General features: G+C 41.6%; 1 protein-coding gene across 1 annotated transcript; it reads right to left on the minus strand.

Annotated features, from left to right (window-relative positions):
• Nucleotides 1-2,229: 2,229 nt before the first annotated feature.
• On the minus strand, nt 2,230-5,978 carry LOC308107664 (uncharacterized protein). Its single transcript, XM_080460126.1, has 12 exons — nt 5,840-5,978; nt 5,711-5,761; nt 5,586-5,630; nt 5,441-5,505; nt 5,050-5,155; nt 4,792-4,889; nt 4,144-4,290; nt 3,802-3,862; nt 3,594-3,722; nt 3,410-3,505; nt 3,214-3,308; nt 2,230-2,529 (listed from the first exon to the last, which is right to left on the minus strand). The coding sequence occupies exons 2-11, from the start codon at nt 5,717-5,719 to the stop codon at nt 3,228-3,230; spliced, it is 837 nt and encodes a 278-aa protein (XP_080316252.1). The 5' UTR covers nt 5,720-5,761; nt 5,840-5,978; the 3' UTR covers nt 2,230-2,529; nt 3,214-3,227.
• Between the last annotated feature and the right edge of the window lie 10,687 nt (nt 5,979-16,665).

A 16,665-nucleotide genomic window follows, 5' to 3' on the forward strand; every position in this document is an offset into this window, starting at 1 on the left:
TATGGTCCGCGCCATACTTGTATGTGGTCGCCGCCATATTTAAAGGGCAGAAAGACGTCAGTGGCTAAAGTTACATCATGGCTTGTCATGTCCAGTTCTGGGAAGCACAAGTACTCTGGAAGGTAGATCCAGGTAGATTGTATTTGACTAAAGCTCGGAGAGTATTTATAAGGTCCAGAGCCAATTGGATTGAGGAAGGAGAAAACACCATCATATTCAGTAATTCATTCATTTTCTTCCACTTCGCAGCGGTGACAGTCTGAGCACTGTCACCAACTGTTGGACCAATTAACCCACCCACGGGAAGGTGGCGCCCGGCATGGGACACGAACCCACCACCTAGAGATTATTAGTCTCATGCTCTACCAACTGAGCTAGCCGGGCAACCATCATATTCCACATTCAGCCTAGAAAGAAAAGATTCACTCTCATGATGAATGGGGAAGAATACTTAGAACCAAAAAGTATAGTGAAGGAGATCTTGAATTTATTTAGATACCTGTATGATTCTTCTTATTCTAAACAAAATGCTGAATTACTTTAAATCATTTATTACTGTAATGTTTGTGAGGAGGATTTAAATTGAAGAATCATCATGAAAACAGCCTCTGACTGATCTCCAGGCTCAGAAGGAATCACTACAAATATTTCTGCAAATAAATTAAAATGTTATTTGAGGCAATAATGCAGTTGGCCTACCAGCCAGGCATCGGGGTGGAGGACGCCATCCTCTACCTCATGGAGAGCTCTCTCTCTTACCTGGAGAGGGCTGGGAGCACTGTGAGGATCATGTTCTAGGATTTCTCCAGTGCTTTCAACACCATCCAGCCCACGCTTCTGGGGGACATGCTGCAGCACACTGGAGTCGACCCGCACCTCACATCCTGGCTCCTGGACTACCTGACCAACCGGCCACAGTTTGTGAGGACACGGGACTGTGTGTCTGACCTGGTCATCTGCAGTACGGGGGCTCCACAGGGCACGGTCCTGGCACCCTTCCTCTTCACCCTCTACACTGCAGACTTCTCCCACAACACATCCACCTGTCACCTGCAGAAGTTCTCTGATGACTCCGCCATCGTCGGCCTCATCACCAACGACGACGAGGCGGAGTACAGAGAACTCAACCTGGACTTTGTGGACTGGTGCCAGCGGAACCACCTCCAGATCAATGCAGGTAAAACCAAAAAACTGGTGGTGGACTTCCGCAGGCGGAGACCCCCCCCCCCCCCCCACACACACACACACACACACACACCGGTGAACATCCAGGGAAAGGACATTGAGATAGTGGACACTTATAAGTACATGGGTGTTCTCCTGAACAATAAACTGGACTGGTCTGACAATACACAAGCTCTCTACAAGAAGGGCCAGAGCAGACTCCATCTGCTGCGGAGACTCAGGTCCTTTGGAGTGCAGGGAGCGCTCCTGAGGACCTTTTATGACGCAGTGGTGGCATCAGCCATCTTCTATGGAGTGGTCTGCTGGAGTAGCAGCACTACGGCTGCAGACAGGAACCAACTGAACCAACTGGTGAGGAAGGCCAGCTCTGTCCTGGGCTGCCCCCTGGACCCTGTGGAGGTGGTGGGAGACAGGAGGATGTTGAAGAAGCTTTCATCCCTGATGGAGACCGTCTCCCACCCCCTACATGGTACCGTCACATCACTGGGCAGCTCCTTCAGTGACAGGCTTCTCCACCCACGGTGTCTGAAGGAGAGACTCCGCCGGTCCTTCCTCCCTGCTGCAGTCAGACTCTTCAACCAAGCCTGCTCCCAGTAGACCACTGCACACCACCACCGGACAATATCACTCCACTCCAGCTGGACAAGAAGTGGTGCTAGAACTATAAGAACGTATTTACTATGTAAAATACATCCACCCCCATATTCTGTACATGTCCACACTTGTAGGCACCGTGTGCATATTGTTTCTATATTGTATTTTTATCTGCTTTTTTTTTAGTTTCTGCTATGTGTGCTTCTTTCTCTGTACTATCCTGCTGTACCACTGCACATTTCTCCACATGTGAGATGAATAAAGGGATATCTTATCTTATCTTAATGTATGACAATGAAACAAGGTAGAATTTTTTCAGGATGTCTATTTGTCATGTTTCCTTACCTTCAGGTCAAAATAAGAAAAGTGTCTCATCTAACTCCACTCTGCTCTATTCTCAATTCTGCATTACATTTCACATCACTGCGCCTGTTTAATAAAGAACAATGACAAGATTTATGATGGTTTTATTCTTTTATATATACAATCACTTTAACAGAGAAAACCCAACAAATCCACATGAGCAAGCGTGAGCGACTGTGGAAAGGAAAAACTCCCTCTAACAAGAAGAAACCTTTGCAGAAACCAGACTCAGAGGTGGCGGCTTTCTGCTAGCCGGTTGGGGTGAGGGGACAGAGGAGAGGACAGACAGATAGATAAAAGAGAGAGATCCACCCGGAAGACTGATCAGGACAGGAGGCTTCAATCCACCTTCAGCTCCACTGTCAGACATCCGGCAGAGAGCACGGACTACAGGAGAGAAAGGTAAATGTTAGTGACATGTAATAGTGGTGAATAAAACAGGAAAGAAGCTCAGTTTAGGTCCTCCAGCAGTCTTAACCTCTGGCAGCTTAACTAGAAAATGGTCTAAGGTGTCCTGAAGCAGCTCTCACTGTAAACTTTAATAGAAAAGTCTTCATCCTAACCTTCAAATGAGAGGCTGTGTCAGACTCTTTAACTGAAACTGGATCTGGTTCCACATCAGAGGAACCTGAAAGCTCTGCCTCCATTCTACTTTTAGAAAAGCTAGGAACCTCCAGTAAGCCAGCACTCTGAGAACCAAGTGTTCTGGGGAGATCTGGGACCAGCAGTTCTTTAAGATCTTTAGAATTAGTTGAAGACTTTTTAAGCAGTGACTTGGACCCCCTGATAATAGGGAGTTACAATAGTTACTCTGGAAGTAAATGCATGGATTAGCTTCTCAGTGTCACTCTATCAATATTGTCTTGATTTTAGAGAAATTATGCAAATGTACAGATTCCAATAGATAAGATAGTGATGAGCAACAGCAGTGCAGCTTCACTCTACTATCAGGTGAACACAGGAAGATATAGGATTACTACAACATCACCGGATGTAGTAGGAAGATATAGGATTACTACAACATCACCGGATGCCTTCAGACTCTCTTGTTCATCATGTACGGTTGGTTACCCTGTGAAAGGATGTTAGAAATGTCTCCCACTGGCGATGATGACTTCTGCCTCAAGCCTTGTATGACCTTCGGCCATCAGGATGTTGATGATGATCTGAAAAAACATTGACATTGTGAATGTGGATAGCTTTCCAAAAACTCAAAATATTGAGCACTCTACTTCTATGATGTCCTCCATTCCATTGATCATCTTACTTCAGGGAGCATAACATCGAAAACATAATCGATGAGTCTCAGGTCCTCCTTCTCGATTCCTGTGACCTCCTCGATCTCCTTCAGCATCTCAAAGATCTGTTGCAATACAGAGAAATAAAAGTAAACAAATCCAGCTTATGTTACGTAAAACCTCTCAAACTTGATTGATGAGATGTTTTCTTACCCGCTGGTCACTGAAAGGAAACATCCTCAGCTTGAGGTGCTGATTAAGGAAAAGCGATGCTGACGGCATCCTCCAGAGATATAGTCTGTTTGAACGGACCCTCGACTCCATGAGATCATCATGTAAGATCTGAAGACAAAGAGCAAAGAGAGAACATATAGCAGCTCTAGAGAATAGAACCACTAACAGCACAGTTAGTTTCACTCACCTTGATCTGCTCTCTGGAAAATACAGTTAGGATGCCACCCTCTTCAACAGCATCAATGATCCTGCAGATAAAAATGAGTTCAAATGAGATAAAAAGCAGCACCAACTTTGACATTTACACTTTGATTAAAGTCAAAATTACTGGATTTTATTTGTTCCTGTCATTTAACAAAAGGAATCAGCCAACTGTTGAATCAGCTGACATTTTGCTTTCACAAGGTAATCATCAAACAACTGTTCTATTCAACATAAAGGAGTGCAGCTCAATATGTCACCAGGTGTTTCAGTCATTTCTGCCATACCACCTGCATCTATTGAACTACTGAACCAACTATTGTAGTACCTTGTGCTCTCTTTTGACGTGTTGCATCCACAGCTGAATGATGCACTGAGAAAATCTGTGGATTTTCCAGCACAATCCACATGCAGCCAGCCTCTGCAAACTGTGCACGCCACCCATTCCACAATGTCAACGTTTGGATATAAAATCCTGCAAAACAAAAGATGTGTTCACGTAATTTAAAAACATTTTTTTTTCCCTTTATGTCTTATAGATAAAGAAACAGACAAAAGAAACTTAATATGAATGGATGAAAAGGAGAGAAGAACAATTTTATAGTTATCTGAATCACACACACACACACACACACACACACACACACACACACACACACACACACACACACACACACACACACACACACACACACACACACTATGAACCAATGGCTGGAGACAAAGCAATACTCTAACATCATTTCACGAAGCAGAGGCTGAGGAATCAGATGGATTAGGTGTGATCTTTTTATCAGTAGATATGTAGGTGGATGAGTGATGGTTCCTGTGTGTTATATGTTGTTAGTGCAAACTAAAAGCCAACAAGGCTGAGCAGAGTCTGGCTCCATGCTGGCAGCCTGAGTGATGCGGTTGAAGGAGTGAGAAGGTCCTTTTGCCACTTCTTTTATTTTCAACAAACAGCTTTTCAACTCACCTTCTTCCTATGCTCCTGGACTTCTGGAAGATGCAGAACTGCATCACGTCAGCCATGCACTCACGTTGGCTGGAAGCGGCCTTCTTTTCCATGGTTGCCTGAACAAGTCAGTTTGAACCATTTATATCCACGTCTATCTTACATACACGGAACAAAAACCATAATCATAATAATCTTCTGTATTTAAGGAATACATCATGTCAAACTGTCTGTTCATAGTACTTAAGTTTCTAATATCTCATTTGTGTGTTAACTAACCGCAGTGTTGTGGTCTAGCTTTCTCTTCAGCCTGAAGACCGGAGAATGTTGCCCCTCGAGAAGTTTTTTGCATTCATTTGTCCAATGAGCAAATACTTTCCCATAACTGAAAAGATATTACATGAAAAAACAAAATACAGACATTGCAAAGTAAATTTTTTATTTACTTTCCAAGGTTTTTATTTTAATATCCCATTTACAGTGACTAGACAGACATCTGAGTAAACTCCAAAATTGCATGATGTCCTAAACACACTTATTCAATAAAAAGTGAAAAAAGATGGGGAGAAACTAAAGACAAGGCCCTAAGAAGTTTTCAGAAACAGTTTTTAATCATTCTATTGGATTCTGATAGGGCAAGAGCACTCAAAGCATGCATGTAGAAGCACACCTGTTCAACGCCCAGTTCTCCAGGAGCAGCAGGCACCACCACTTCCGTAAAACTGGCATGTCATGCTGAAATTATAACTGGCAATCAATCTCAGTGCACAACACACAATGCAAGCATATGCAATTAAGTGGAGAAATACACTTACAACTGTATAGTCAAACTGTGCATCCAAAGAGATGTATAAAGTGGACTGTAACAAAAACAAAAAAATTGTCAACTTTAATTTGCAAACAAAGAAACATTTTGTGAAACAAGGAACCTGTGACCTACCATCAGCATGAACACACCACAGTCCCGTCCAAAAGTTTGCTTCGGGTAATCCTGATTCGAGAAAAACAAAAATCTAAACAAATCCTTTTCCACATACAATATCCTTCTTCCCAAGTGAAATATGAGTACCTTCAAATCCTTGCCCGTTTTCACAGTCCAGGTGCCCGACACAATCTTCGCAGCAATATTCCTGTAAATTGTGACGACAACAGAAAAACACAAATCAGTCAATAATCCAGCAGTTCCTCCAAATTCAGAAGATTCAAGAATGTGTGCCACACACATGCAAACCTCACCTGAACGCAACCAAACAACATGCAAATGTCACCAGAACGTGACCAAACAACATGCAAATGACCAAACAACATGCAGATGTCATCAGAACGCTCTCTTTTCATTGTGGATGGGTAACCTCAAGAGCGGTTTGTACTGCTGGCCTGTAAATCCTGACTCGCTTTGTGAGTAAAGAGAGTCCAGAAAGAAGAGCTCTTTCTGAGCTGGCCTGATGACCAATAGCCAAGGAACATCAGCATAATGATACAGTGATTCACAGTGCATTTGAGGAGAAAGGGCCCCATAACCAAAGTTGAGACTTTATGGACCACTGAATATTTTAGAAAAAAGTGAAAATGAACACACACAACAGAAATTATATTTTGCCTTTTCCCCAGCAAAATATTCACTTTAGTTAGAACAAACAACATAGCACCAATACCCAAATATGGAAACAGTGACTTACACACAGCTGGAAATGACCAGGTATCCACAGAGGGATAAAAATGGCATCTTTCTGATGAGCATCATTCTGTTAAAGGATAACAGTGAAATATTTCAGATGAATATGTGAATGTCAAGTATAACATCGAAAATGCACAAAGTATACTTACGGGTAGACTTGGCATGGGATCATTATTACAGGGTGGCAGCCAGGTGGGAGGGATATACAGATCCACTATGTAGATATTCTTGCCCTGAGCCCCCATTAAAAAAACAAACAAACAAAAAAAAAAAAATATATATATATACACATATATATTTGCAGAGAATATGCATTCCAACAGTTGCAAAGCAGTTGAAGGAAACGCCATTATACTATTTCTCCATGTGGGATGAATAAAGTTTTATCTTAAAATTCATAAAGATTTACAATTAACTCACTAAGTGGACACAGTACCTTAGAAAGAGCAATCTTCTCTATTAACTCAAGGCAAGCATTTCCAACCTAAAAAAACAAACAAACAAAAGTTTGCGAATAGTTGGAAAACAACATGCATGCTGCCATATTTTAAATATGTTGTTTAATAAACTCACAGTGGCCTCCATGTCTTGCGATAGGCCCAGGGTCAGGAAGTCGGATCGTGTCAGGCAAGTCTTTGATGTCTTCACAATTAACTCATTACCTGGTCGATTTGTGTCCAAAACATACTTGAGCTGGGGGAAGAAAAAAAATAAATAACAACAAAAAACAATGAGTAAAACCCATTAAAAGGTTTACATTCGTGACCCTCCTCACACACATACAAAAAACTAAAATTAGAACACAAATTCACCACTTGTTCTTGACCAGCATGCAAGGAAAATGACCAGGAAGAGCGTTGAGCTTCCACAGAATCCAAGTTTGTGGTGCTTGCACAGTGAGACCCACAGCGGATTCCCTCACTTGAGCATTTAGGTGGCTCTTGTTCTAAAGATAAGGAGAAAGAAAACTGAAATGAAACAACCTTTACTTAATTTTACATAGCTTTGTCCAGACTAAGACCCAGACATACCTGCATCAGGGAGGTCCATATCGGTCTGTGTGTGCTGGGGTGGAGATGAATCTGTCGAGATGCTGCCACTGTCGTCAGACCAGTCCCAATCACCTTTAGTGAAATGAGACACAATATATATGCATACATTTTGATCAGTGCCTTATTAAGAGGACAATCAATGTTACTGTTAATTTTCATATTTGGTTTTACCTATGAAGGCGTGGCCCAAGCCTGACAGAGCGACGTTGTCCAACCGGCGGACCCCTTTGAAGTGGCGTCTCAGCAGTTCTTTATTTTGGTAGTTGTTCCGGTGCTCTATCATGCTGCGCATTAGGAAAATATGTGCAGAAGGCCCCATGTTGTTCAGAAAATAGTTGTTGTTTCTGAAAAACGCAAAAGCTGCTCTGCAGCCTGGCTGTTAAGCGTCGGATCAACCTCCGGAACAAGTTCGATCCTTCGCAGAACATCTCGAGGGTCCTTTGTATTTCCCTGATGAAACTTGTCATAAAGTGCATAATGTTTGCTGGATCCGGTCATGGGGTGGCCATTTGGCTCAGCATGTTCAAGTTTTTTAACCAGCCAAGGGAGAGAAACTTTGAAGGAGCCTTTAGCTGCAGCCTCGATATTGTCCTTTGTCGGCTCGGCCAGCCTTCCCTCAAAAGGCTGGAATGGAGGGTTGTCGGGAACTCTTAGGTTAGCATGAGCCACCAAGCCTCGTGCAAAGTCGTACACGCAGACATTTGGAAAATGCTTCCATGACAGCAGGAGGTCCGTAAAATCCCTGGGGCTCTCTGCTGGGAGGTTGAATTTCAAGCTGTACACGATTCCGTGTGGGCATATAATGACACACCATCCTCCTATGGAAATATACATATATGCAAAAGGAAGGATGTGTAACACGGTCTCAGTTTGATGTATTCATCTAGAAAACAAAACAGAAATTTCTATATTTACCAGAAGCACCCCAAATGGATTGAAAGACCTTGTCATAGGCCTGCCTGCTCATCATCTCCCCTCGCAGCCGGTTAACGAGGTCCAAACGGGATCCGTTTGAGTCCAAGTTGCATGCGATACACAGCTTTCGGACAACTGATACCTGGATGAAAATATGTGTTTCACAAATGAAGTTTATACACAACAACAAAGTGCAACTCTATTGGATCACATTGATGATAATAAAAAACAATATCTCAATGAGTAAATAGTACCCTTTGTTTCATCAGCTGATCTGTAAGGTGGTCCTCAGCCAAGTCTGCAAGATGGGCTTTACCCGGGCAGGACTTCAACCGCATTTTTTCAACCTCGGTGTTAAGAACAGTCCCGCCTCTGCGAGTGTCCCTTCCAATCCAAGGTGCCCAGTGCTCAAATGTTGGTTTAACAACAAATGGGTTCTGTGAGGGAGCTTCATGAAAAGAACACATACAATAAAATAACGTTTAATCAAAATAAGAGTACTGAGCACAACCGATTAGCGACTAAATTTTAAAAATGAATACTCACTCTCAAAAAATCCTCGGCTGATCATGTGCAGATGAACAGATTCCCAGAACGCCTCAATGTTGTGCTCTCCAATGAAATCGTCCCTTGGTTGTTGCAGTTCACTCGCTGAAATTGTAATAAACACAAAATTAAAAACATTACTTCTGGACTAATGATGCTATTGCAAATCACTTTTATTTGACAAATACCTAATTTGTATTTTACAAATTACTTGTATTGATGTAACTGTAAGAGAGACATACCCTCAAAACTAAATACTCCTTTTCTGTGGAGGTCCATCACCACAACAGGAGGATAGAAGCCGCAGCGTATGCATGAGTATTTATACTGTGGGTCGCAAAGTGCTTCGAAGTGGCAGTATCCATGGAGAATTCTGCCCGTGCTGGGAAACTTGGTTTCATCCAAATTTTCCAGACAACGAATGACCCTTGAAACAGTCATGTGATTCTATGGTAAAAAGAGGGAAGGAAAAATATTTGGAATATAAACAAACCAAAAAGAATCAAGTTGTTCATAATGCAGTCAAAAATAGAAACACTACAGAGCACATGCCAAAGAAACTGCAGTATGGACAAACAAAACAGACATATTATTTTTAAGGCCAAGCGACAATTGTGTGTACAATGACAAAAAAATAATGAATATTTTTTGAAAATGAGCACAGCACTTTGTATCATTTCACAGAAGCATTGTTTACACACACCTGGAGATTCTGTCTCAAGTACAGACAGAAACGCAGGGTTAGGATTAGATGGTCATTAAAATTGTGCAGACCATCTCTCCACTCCTGGTAGCGGTACATCATGTTGCACTGGGAACACTTCCGATTGTAAGTTGAGACATCTGAAATGGAGATGAATACAAAATATTAAGACATAAAATAAGATTTATGTAGTGAAAAAAAATCCAAATATGTATAATTTACCTTGGATTACACCACCCATGCCAATTATTCTGGCTTTGTTTGTGATTCGGACGGCCTCCTCCAAGTCAGGATTTCCAGGACACATCTTGCACGTCCTTTCAGCAGGGAACAACTGATGTGGGTAGTCTGTGTTGGCTCCTCAGGAAGCGTGGTTGGGATTTTCTTGTTCTCATGAACATATCTCACACATCTTTCAATCTCTGCACTACGGGGATGAGCAGCAGAATGAGTCGTTCCAGGTGCCGCTGTTGAGGTTATCACAGGAGTCCTAAAAAGTTCTCTGCGGGTCTGAAAAAGATGCCACTTCGCAATGTTCTTGTGTGGACATGATAGACGTGCCTTTATACAAGGGCAATGCCATGTGTTATTTTTAATGCTATAAGTCACCATGACTCTGCCCAAAGTACTATGACGAGATAGTCTTGGTTCATTAACTGAGAAACATAATTTAGTTTTTGAACTAAAAAAATCAACCATCACACACAATGGGACATGTGCTTCCTCTGCTTCCCTTTGCCTCTTCTTGCACAATGCTCCCTTGGGCTCACTAAAAAACCTGTTTTCCAGCATTTCATCAAGGACCTCGGGTTGAAGGGGTTCTTCAGTTGCAGTTTTGGAGCAGTAATTAATGGAACGTATGTGGTCGCACATACTGTCAGAAGGACCACTCCGTAAGGCAAGCAAGTGATACTGGCGACAGTCCTCCACTTCACATTTAGTTACTTGTTGCAGGCCCCATGTTTTCCTTTGCACATGGACGGGGAGACTGAAGGCATTAAAGTTCATTTTAACAGCATACAACCCACTGTCTTTATCAATCTGTATGCTTTTGTGGTGGTGTGCTGCTGTGATGTCTTTTAGTCCCCCATGTTTTCTTTGAATATGCAACTTCATATTCTTTTTGTAAATCTTAATGGGGCAGTAAGGACATTTTATGCGTTCCTTTTTTTGTTGTTTCACAGTTTTTGCTTTCTGTGTGAATTTACTGACTTTTTCCTTAGTTGTGGAAGAAAAGGATTTGAGATGGTCTGTGGTTGTAGCTGAGGGTGACAGAGAATATTCTATAGGAGATGCTTGTTTGGGCAAGTCAGTGGTCAGCACAGACGCTGTGTGCAGAGTTGCTGGACACGCATACGAGTGTTCCGCGTGCATACATGCAAGACCTGATTCCTTTGGCGTCTCAGGATCTGTGGTCAGCACAGACCCTGTGGTTGTTGGGCGCGCATATGAGTGATCTCTGCTATTGCATTCGGCACTCACTGCCCCCGGATGAGGTGAACGAATTGACATTCTGATTGAAGACCGTGTCTGAAAAAGATGTAAATCAGAATCATCGGTATTTGTTTAAACTTACTGATTTCTTATTGATGAATGCAAACTGACAAACATCTAAGTGATTCATTGCAGTATATTATATATTAGATATTCAACCTCTCTCAAAACCATTAATCTTTTTCTAATTTGGATGCACCAATAAAAACACAGCGATCACAAGCAGGTTGTATACATCCATTAATGCAGTATGATAAAAATACCAGTACAGGTCTAAACAAACCAACACATGAAACAAAGATAAAAAGAGCAACATAAACTTTGAGCTGTGGACAAAACACCAGTATGCGCGGTGTTATCATAGTATGTAATACGGTATTAATACAGTATGAAAAACAAATACCAGGCAGGGCCAATGTTGGCCTATAAGTCTCTTAACACAGCAAAATTTACTTTAGCAAGATTTCCTGTGGCAATAAATTACACGTTTTTAATAAACGAACACATGGAACAAAGATAGAAAGAGCAACAAAAACTTCGAGCTGATCTTACGTGCATTGCTCCTAACAAAACTATAAAACTATTCCTACTCTCATTAATACTGATATAACTACAGCTACAATTTCATTCTTATTAGTGCAGGCTGATATTTTCTAGTGCAGGCTGATATTTTCTACATCGACAAGAAAGCAATTGTTTACCTTAACAGAAGACAATCTTTTATTCTGTTGAGCTTCGAGTACAAAAAAACAAAACAACAAATGTGCGTTTGAACAGCGCGGCGCACGTCACTTCCTGCATGTGCGTGTCGTGCACGTCACTTCCTGTGGGTCGGCTCCCGTCTACGTAACTTCCTTCATGTTCAGTCCGTTTCGTCACTTCCTGTAGGGCGGCTCTATATACGTCACTTCCGGCGCGTCATTTTGCGTCATTGCCGTCCATGCTTCCGCATAGCACCATTTCAAGATGGCGGCGCCCAAGAAATAAATATGGCGGCGCCCGCAACACCGCCATCTTGGTTTTCCCCACTGGCATCTCTTGGAATAAAGGGGTTGTCGAGCGGCGTTTCGTCCTGGTATGGAAAGTAATGGGAGGAGCTGCCAGTGCGAGCCTTCAGATCGCGCTGCCAGAGCGAGCTGTCAAACAAGAGCAGTGCGCTCAGAGGCAGCGTGATTCGTGAAAGTGGTGCATCTACAAGTCGTGGCGCTTTCAATTAGTGGTGCATCTACAAGTCCAAGACAAGTCCCCTACACTATGAAAGACTCCTTTTTTCTAACGCCCTTGGTGCGCGGAATGAGGTACGTAATGCAGTGTCTTATTTGACCTCTTACTGCAGGTGAAGCGGGTTGTGTTGTCTCATCTTTAAATACAGTTGTTGCATTTATTTACTCCGCTTATTTATTTAATATTAAGGTTTAATGAATGGTACTATATTAAAGATTGACAGTTACTTGTGACTGGTTTTACAAAATTGAAATGGTTAAATAAAGTATGTTTATGAATTGTTTGCACTGTATGAGAATTCTTAATTGAATAACTTGTATTTTGTATTGTCTTGTAGTTTTCACGGTGCTCAGCTTTGCTCAACTGCGAAATAAAAGGGGCATTGAGAAGCATCAGTCGAGACTCCAGCGTCTTGTTCTTTCAACCCAGGGGTGCTCAATACGTCGATCGCGATCGACTGGTCGAAGGTAGTATTGGTAGATCGCATTACATACGCTCATAGGGCGCGGGTTCCATGCCCACACTTCCCCCCTTTAACGTTCTCATGGTGTCCGCATTAAAACAACACACACACACAAGCATACAAGTGTGCGTATTTAAAAATAGAGCGGGAGCAAAACTGAGTTTGGTTGTGCTTTATTTAAGTATTGATGACGAAGTACTAACATTTTTTTTACCTGTAATCGTCATCAATCAAACCCATCGAACTCCTCGTCCTCTGTTTCTGAATTGAACAGCTGCGCTAAATCTCCATCAAACATACCAGGTTCATTTTCTTCACTGTCAGAGTCACTTTCCGTGCCGTGCGGCTCCTTGGAAATGTCCAGCGGTTGGAGTTCCGAGAATTTTCATTTCTTCTGCTAGCGTTACTGCTTTTAGTCGAATGGTGACCATCGAAACGCTTCTCCCACTCGTTCTTTGTGCGATGATCCACTGCTCGAGTCTTTCCTCCAACTCGGGCCACCTCGCCTTATGTCCGCGGAAACTCAGCTGCGTCTTCTTCACCTGTCGGAGCTCGTTCTCCAGCTTCCTCCACTTGTGAACCATCGATTCATTAATCTTAAATTCTCTCGCGGCTGCTCAATTTCCATGTTTCTCCGCATAGCTGATGACCTTCAGTTTAAACTGTGCTTCATAAGCGTGTCTCTTCGCCATTTTCAGGGTTGTTAAAACAACGATGTTCTGCATAACGCACATACCCGTTCATTTATATACAATCCACGCCCACACTTCCCCCTTTAACGTTCTCATGGTGTTCCCTACTACGTCCGCTTCACAACAACAACACACACATAGGGCGCACTGCACCATAGGGAAAAACTAACAAGCTTGTCAGCGAGTTACCGCCAATTTTCAGCCCTCGGTTTTTTCTCTTAAACCTAAGAAAGGGTATAAAAATGAGTGGGGGAGCAGGACCAAGTAAGAAGACAAAAACTTATCACTTTCATACGGAATGGGAGGAGGACTTTTTGTTCACGATGACATTTTCGAAGTGCGTTTGCCTCATCTGCCAGTCTACCATCGCAATACCAAAGAAGGGAAATGTGGAGCGGCATTTTCGGACTATTCATGGAAAATACGACACCGACTTCCCGCTGAAAAGCGAGCTGAGAAAGAGAAAGGTGAAGGAACTGAAATCCCAGTTGTCCGGACAGCAGTCATTTTTCACACAACAAACTTCAAAAGCGAAAGCCGCCACCGAAGCATCGTTCCGGGTGAGTCACATCATCGTTAATAACAAGAAGTCCTTCCAAGACGGAGAGATGGTAAAGGAGGCATTCGTTGAAGCAGCTGACTCATTGTTCCGAGACTTTAAAAATAAGGCAGAAATATTATCTTCGATCAAAGCTCTCCAGCTGTCAAGAAGTACAGTTCCACGGCGCTGTGAAGCCATGGCTGAGGATTTAACCCAGCAACTTTGGAAGGACATCGGAGATTGCGAGTGTTTCTTATTAATGGGAGTAAACAGTCATTTACTCATTAACAACTCCTAAAGTAATCGAGTAATTACGTAAAAGTAAATAAATTATCAAAAATAATTTATTAATGAAAAATTATCAATTTGCATAAATGTGTTATTTATGTATTAATAATGAATTGTGGCACCACCAGATAAACTGGAAATAGCTAATACCAAAATATCAGTCTGGTTTGTAAAAGGTTTATTTAAGTTAGCTAATATTTCTGCTTAAAATATAACAATCTTAAATAAAAGGGAAGGTGTGCGATCCGAGCACAGACTGTTACAAACCAGTGAATTGTCAACGATAAATACACAATAATCACCAAGAATCTTTCAATTTAGCTAACAGGCGTTTATTAACAAAAATGTATGGAGCGCTTTTTTGCAAAAAAAAAGATGTGACAAAATCATTGATGTCTTCACTCTCAACCACAACAACTGATGTATCGTTTTATTATGACGTCTCATGGTGAGTGATGATTATTGCCTGTTTGGTGGTTGAGATCTGAATTCGGACTCCTTCTGGTTCTCTCCGTGCAGTGCTTATTAACGTCATTAGATCCATTGAAGTGAATATTTTTCCTTCAGTGGAGGTTTTGGTGACTGGCAGCCGGAGTTAGTGTCTTTGTGTTTGAGGCCCAAATGAAAACTTGCTGTGTGTTTTGCTTCCTGCTGCTGTTGAGGCTCCATCAGTGACATCCTTGTGTTAAAGTTTACATTCAGTGGTGAGTTTTAGTGGCAGGCTTGTAAACCTTTCATCACTTTGGCTAGATATCTTGTGTATTGTGTCGCACAGGAATGTTTTAAATAGCGGAGCTTTTACTGTATGTGAGCGACTATTGCGTGATCAGTGCGGTGTGGCATGTTGTCGGTGCTACAGTAGAATATAAAGAAGAGATCCCTAAACTCCCCAGTACCGTCACTGAAAGATTGAGCTCCCCTAGAGCACCAGCAGAAAAAAGAAAAAAAAAAAGAGAATACTATCCACCTGTTGTTCCCTCTGACTCCAAATGTCATTTCCCTGCACATCAGTTAATATTATTGGGTCATGACTTCCAATGGCATCTTGCACTTTTCCACTGATACCTGAAGTGAAGCCTCAAACTCCGAAAAGCAGACAAGCAGCATCCTGCTGGGACTCAGTCTTCCAACAAGCAGCTCAGCAAGGAACACTGATCTGTCAGAAGATCATCCAAATAAGTCTTCTATCCATTTCTATAAAAACATAACTTTTGTCCCAACCAGAGTTGCCACTAATCAGAGTGAGTGTTGACATAGGGAGCTTTACACAATCTTAATTGTCACTTAATTTTAATGTTGCTCCATGTTTTGAGGAGATTCTGTTGTTTGTATTCATTAAGTTGCTCTTGCAGTTTATTGAGCCCAGTTTACATTTGTGAGATAATATTTGTGAGGTTTACGTTTATTCAAAATGGTATCAGATGCATTTATTTATACTGCTTTGAAATTATAAATCCAAACTTTTCTGATGTTTAGAAATATTTAAATATCATTATTCTTGAAACTCTTTTGGCTTTAAGGTGACTGTGGAACTCATTCTTCTGTTCATCGTTCCGTCCATCTCTCGGTTGGAACGGGAACCTTGATCCTGTTCCCAGGAAGAGCATCAACCTCAACATGCAGCCTGTTGTTGTTCTGTAAGTAAAACAAACATTTCTCTTTTGTTTCTTTGTCCAGACTCACTTTACACTAATTCAATGTGTTTGTATGCATCTTTCCCTGTTCAGGAAAAGACTAGAGATGGTTCCTCATGAATCTGTTCTGCTCCCCACTGGCATCTCTTGTGTTTATGTGCAGAAGTCTACTTCTAAATAACTATGTGGTCTGTCTTCTTCTGCATTGTTGTGTTTGGTGAGTCACAGCGCCCCCTAAAGGCAATTGGGAATTGGGTTCTTCTGATTGGTTTTACTGAATACTGTTTATGTTGTAGTTTTTTATAGTTTATATGTTAGTCAAACTGATTCACTGGGTTTCATTTTTTATTTTTTTTAATTTGCCACAAAATCCAGGTGAAGTTGTTTAAGTTAACATAAATAAGAGATACAAGACTGCAGAGTGTAATTATTATTTTTTTTTCTGTTATGACTGAATAAAGTTTAAATAAGTTCTTAAGTCATTCTGAGAAGAATTTTGATTCAATAAGTGAGTTTTACAATAATTTCTAGCTAAACAAAGCTTCTGCCAATAGTGCTTTTAGCTTCAGACATCTTAGTTGCTCCAAAAATAGACTATTGAGTATATTTGCAATAGCAATGAAAGTATCGGTATCGGCCGATACTCAATTCTGAAACATCGGATC

The sequence above is a fragment of the Lipophrys pholis genome (assembly GCF_963383615.2).
Source record: "Lipophrys pholis genome assembly, chromosome: 3".
NCBI classification, from domain to species: domain Eukaryota; kingdom Metazoa; phylum Chordata; class Actinopteri; order Blenniiformes; family Blenniidae; genus Lipophrys; species Lipophrys pholis.